Source organism: Nicotiana tomentosiformis, chromosome 8, assembly GCF_000390325.3.
Source record: "Nicotiana tomentosiformis chromosome 8, ASM39032v3, whole genome shotgun sequence".
Taxonomy (NCBI): Eukaryota; Viridiplantae; Streptophyta; class Magnoliopsida; order Solanales; family Solanaceae; genus Nicotiana; species Nicotiana tomentosiformis.
The window spans coordinates 144508377-144513899 of record NC_090819.1 but is presented as its reverse complement, the minus strand read 5'-3'; the positions used below and the strand labels follow the sequence as shown (position 1 = coordinate 144513899).

Here is a 5523-nt window from a genome sequence, read left to right as displayed (position 1 = left end):
TTGATTTATGATCATAGTGTCCCAGATGATTCCCCTCCAATCACTTTTTTCGGTTTCAACTGCTGGTGTAGTTGAAAATCTACCTGATTATCTCTAGGGCTTTAGAGGTATGACGTACCTTTTAGGTTCCGTGGATGGCTTATTTTTGTTGGAGCGAGAAATTGATGGCAGCATATTCAACATCTCCTTGTCATTGTGGAATCTTGCCACCAGGGAAGTGAGGCCCCTTCCTGCAGCTAACTTCGAGCTTCAACCATCTTATGTTGTAGGGGCGTAAGGATGGATGTAATAATTTAGAGCTATCACACCTCCTTTTTCCCAATTGGGGGGATAGGGGAGTTTTTCCAATTTAAGTGACATTGTTCGAAATGAGATTATTTATTTATCAGAGTCGCCACTTGAAATAATTTATAGTGTCCCAAGTCACCGGTTTATTTTTAAATCCCAGATCGAGGAAATTTGACCCTATTTATGGTTAGCGAACACAGAAGACCGGGTAAGGAATTCTGTTAACCCGGGAGAAGGTGTGAGGCACTCCCGAGTTCCGTGGTTTTAGCACGGTCGCCCGATTATTAATAATTGGCCTAATTATCTGATTTAATACATATTTGAAGCTTATTGTGCATTTTTTAACTTTTAACCGCTTTTAGTATTTATGGAATTATTTCTTGAACAAGTCATGATGTCTTACACTTGTCATTTTGGTACACGTTGTGAACCGCGCCACGTGAAACACACCCGCGATTTACGACATATTGGTTTTTTATTATTATTCAAAGTTATGGTCGAGTCACGTGAAACGCACACTCGAATGGGATTTACGTATCGTGACCATGCCACAAGAAACGTACCCATGACCACAATGATTCATTATTAATCGCGCCTAAAGCAAAACTACGATGTTCAAAATTATTAATTTCCTAAGTTTGAGATCAAGCATGAAGATTTAAGAATTATGAAAATAATTTTTGGTAGTCAATATACTAATTAAACCAAACTGACTAATTATCTTAAACGAAAGGTGTGATCAGTCTAGCAGTTCTATCCTAAACCAAATCCTCCACATTTACTCTTACCAGAAACAATAGAAAAGAAAGAATAAATACCACAAAAAAAAAAAACCAAAATGATCTGCAATTCGATATCAAGTTTCTTTTTAGATTTTTATCAATATTTCGTAAACATTCATGCAAGAGCAGATAATAAGTTTTCCTTTGCTTTGTTTTCCTGCCTGTAGAGATTCAAACAAATGAAACTAAAGATTTCACATTGACTACCTATTTTCATCAGCAAAACATCCCCAAGCAAAAAGAGGAGAGGCACAAAAACATAATAATGTTTACACTTAGCTTCATAAAAATCATCTCATCAAGTATAGAAGAAAAATGTCTTTACCTTCAACCACCACCAAAACTTATCAAATTCACGAGAAAATTGCATCACAAACTAGTATATAAACTAGCTCGCAAACATCTTCCGTTAATAAAATAAGGATTAAAGAGATGAACCTGAATGCGCAAAATTTTGGATTAATGCTGAAAGTGAATACAAGCATGAGAAAACTTAAGAACGAACTTGAAAGGAAGAAAACAGGTGCTGAAATTTGAGCTTCAACAGGAACATCTACCGGAAATGGACACCTCGAATGGAGAATTTGAACCGCGATAAACTCGAATCAACCAAACTCCATAATTAAAAATCAAAATCGAAGTTGGAAAGAGGGAATACAAATATTTTTGTATTATTTTTTTCTTTTTCTGAAACTCAAATCAAAAGGAAGAAAACCCCCCAAAATCTTGTTATGTTTTCCTCTCTACTGTTCCGTCCCCTCTGTATTGTATGTTACTGTTTTTTGCCGTTTTTTCCTTTTCTTGTTTGTTCATCCCTTTCTCTTTTGTGTGTGGCTGATTCCTTGGGAGATGGCCGTTTTTCTCTTTTTGTTTCTTTTTTTGATTTCTTGCGGCTGTCGCTTAGAGATAGGGCTTCATCCGTGGTCATGAGTGTGTATTTATCTTTAGGCAGGGAGAAGGGGCTTAGGGTTAAGGGATTGGGTCTTGTTGGGTTTTAATTTTGGGCTAAGAAACTAAAATAATGTACTGTATTTATAAAAATCACTTCTAATAAACTACTAAAATAAAATTAAATATTAAAAGTAAAACTATATTTTTATATTTTTAAATGTTATAATAAAGTAAAAATAGAGAAAATAGGCTAAAGTCATGGTAAAATTAAAATACTATAAACATAAATATACTAACTGACCTTAAACTAAAAATGAAAATATTTTTGAGTTTTTTTTAAATTGTAATTTGAAGTAAAAATTGATTGAAACTCTATAAAAATTAAAGTTAAGCTAAATAAATATTTTAAACACTAAAATAGCTCAAAAACGTGTCAGATCAAAAATTACGTGCTTACATATGTAATAATTTATTTTTGGCCATCATTTTGTTTGGATTGCTGGACAATGATATTCTTTATGTATTGTATCATAAGAGGTAAGGTCAAGTCCCCCTCTTGTTCCTTCTCAAATGAATACAACTCTCCCCACTAAACTGGGAAATTTCATACAAAAAATCATATTTCACTCAAATGGACCGTCAGTTTGGGTTCGGATTAGACCCCATGACTAATGACTACAAGGTTGTTTGGTTTCGGTCCTTCTGGGATGACATCAGAAATCATACTATCCCTCGACAATATGCAACCGTCTATTCTTGTTCTAGGGATTCATGGAGAATCCTTGAACCTGCAAATCTCATACATGAATTCTGTGTAGAAGCCGTTGGTATTGCTTATTTAAATGGAACTTATTATTGGCTGCTATGTGGCGGGAGTTGTACTTCTAATAATTGCAATGAGGTGTTTGTAGAGATCGGAGGGCTAGATGTTGGGCGCGATTTCAATCATCGCAATGTGAGACTGGTATTGCTTGATGACTTCATTGCCCTCATGACCGTTGTTGAAGGATTTGTTTATGATATATGAGTAATGATCCGACCACGTGTTTGGAACAAACAATTTACCTTTCAATGCACTTTGTATATGAAGTCTTGGTATTCTAGCACTCTCATTTCTGTAAATAAATGTTCCCGCCTATTCTCATATGATGTTAGGACTCAGAAGACGAGGAATCTCGGATTTCATCGTCCATGCCTGGGAGAGCCATCTGGAAAACCACAGATGGTTGTTCCGTCCATTTTTATAAGGAGAGCTTAGTAACAATTAAACTAGAGAATGGAGAGCCGAACCATTGAAGCTTACTGCCATATTTGACTCCTTATTAAACTTTAAAGAAGAGTGGATAGTATGTTACCACTCAGCCTCAAGTTTCCCTAGCTAAGTTTGTCTCGTGTCAATAAAGCTTTCTGGTTTAAAGATCACAATCATGTTATTATTATTGTTGCTTTGTTTCAGATATAACTTTACGGTTACTAATTTCTTTCTTGGAGATCACAATCTTCACTTGTTTGAATATATATATGATTGTCTTTTTTCTTTTAGCGTTGCTGAACCTTTATAATATTTGAATACACCACATCATTAGGATTTACATGATCGACCGAAGAGATGAATCGTTTGACAGAAGAATAGCGTTTGTCAGAGGCTACTGTTATTTGTTATTTCTACAAATATTTGAATCAGGCGTGTTAATAAGTTTTGTATTAGCTTCCTCGGTTATGAGAAGAAATCTTTTCTCATCCATTGTTTCCACATTGCTGTAGTCAGAAGTTGAGTTCAAATATAAAGGGCTGATTATCCCTTCAATAAAGGGTTGTTAAGGACAAGAAGACAAATCGAGTGTTGCTCCACTGTGACAATGTTGGCTCACTTTACCCTTTTCAAGTTATTCCGTCTTGTACAACTTGTACTCTCGATCGTATATATATAAATACATGGTTATATGCATGGCCTTAGCAGTTAAGCTGTCCATCATACACTTAATCTCATCTTGAACTTCTACTATGGGTGAAAGATGAAAATTTCTGGTGATTAAGCTAGGAGTAAGACCTCAAACGTATTAAATGACCCCAAGATTGTTTCAATTAGAGTTCAAAGGCACTAAAAAGAAAAAGACCAATGAATTAAGGAAGAAGTCTTTATTTCATGAAGTGAGTACAAGTCTTCATTTATAAGTTGGGCTTGACCGATATGGTATGAGATAATACAACATTATTACGTCTAAACACCAACTTAAAAACTTAAAAACTAAGGCATTAATATTTATTCCAAATGATCAGTTGGACTATAGCTAGCTGACCAATATTAAAAGGTTGGTAGGATGATATTTCTTTTATGCAGATACGAACCACAACCTCTTTGACCTGTACGTAAGGTACAGGGTATGAAGTTCTGTAGCTGTTGGTCCAAACAAAGATATACCTCATGTAGAAGATTCTGTGTACCATTTGACTTACACGAGGCATACACATGATTATTACTACCCACCACTGTTCTCACAGCAGCGGTTATGGCATGCAATGAGTAAAAGGTATGCCCATCAGGGTTAATTCCAGCAGCAACAAAGTAGTTAATTAGATTTTTGTTCGGGGTTTTCGCAATCAGTGTTGCGTGTACCGTTGCCGCTGCATTAAAATAATCTGTAGCTTGCACTGTTGGGCTGGAACATAACCCGTGGGTTCTCCACTGGTATTTCCAGAAAGTTTTATCCTGTCTGCCAGCTACCAAATTAGGCCAAACATTGTGGAGAGCCGCCTCTAAGTTGTTGTCATTTTTCAACTGTACGTGCAAAGCATAACAAATTAAAGCATTTATAAGATTTTGGAAGTTTATATATAATTCAGGCTAGCTCATCCAAATTTCAAGCACTTACCACATTTTTTACGTTTTGATCTTCGAGACTAGGTGAGACACATAGACATGTCAAACTTCTTGCTCTCATGTCGCATGGCCAAAGACCATGGATAAAGAGTTGTTCCGGATTACCAGATTTGCAAGGAGTTTTCCTTGATTGCAGTTGCATCTCACATAATGTTGGGGCCATCGCAGTACGTATTCCATAAAATGGTAACGTGCCTAATAGCTAGTTCTTGGGATAATAGCCGTCAAAATGAATATAATATACTAATTAGTAGCAAGTAGCTCTCCATATTAACTTGTAAGCAATATCATTAATGTACTCAAAATATATATATGCAAGGATGAGATGACATTTGAGAATTTGCCTCTTCTTATAGGGATCGGAACATAATACAAACAATTGATTCACAATGGAAAAAGTTTTGCAGGTCAATTAGTTAAGTCATGCAGATTTGCAATCTTCCAACTTTACATTGAGATAACAATTGAAATGTCTTTCCTATACCTGAAGTTATTGTTGATACACAAGTCTTGGATGAATGAGATCAATTATCCTTTAATTTATTTATTATCTAATCACCATTCTCATTAAGTGTCGTACCTACTCTATATCTGTATTCTTTATGGCCTGGCTTGGCTAATTAACCAGCAAACACGTTTTTAAATGCTGCCCATTAATGAGTTTCATACTAAATCCAACTA

At 35.4% G+C, this 5523-nt stretch overlaps 1 protein-coding gene across 1 annotated transcript; it reads right to left on the bottom strand.

Moving 5' to 3' along the window:
* Positions 1–4053: 4053 nt before the first annotated feature.
* Positions 4054–5005, bottom strand: LOC117273230 (ribonuclease S-5-like). The gene is made up of 3 exons (XM_033652334.2): positions 4835–5005; positions 4384–4740; positions 4054–4062 (listed from the first exon to the last, which is right to left on the bottom strand). Exons 1-3 carry the CDS (start codon positions 5003–5005, stop codon positions 4054–4056), a joined length of 537 nt encoding a protein of 178 aa, XP_033508225.2.
* Positions 5006–5523: the final 518 nt, after the last annotated feature.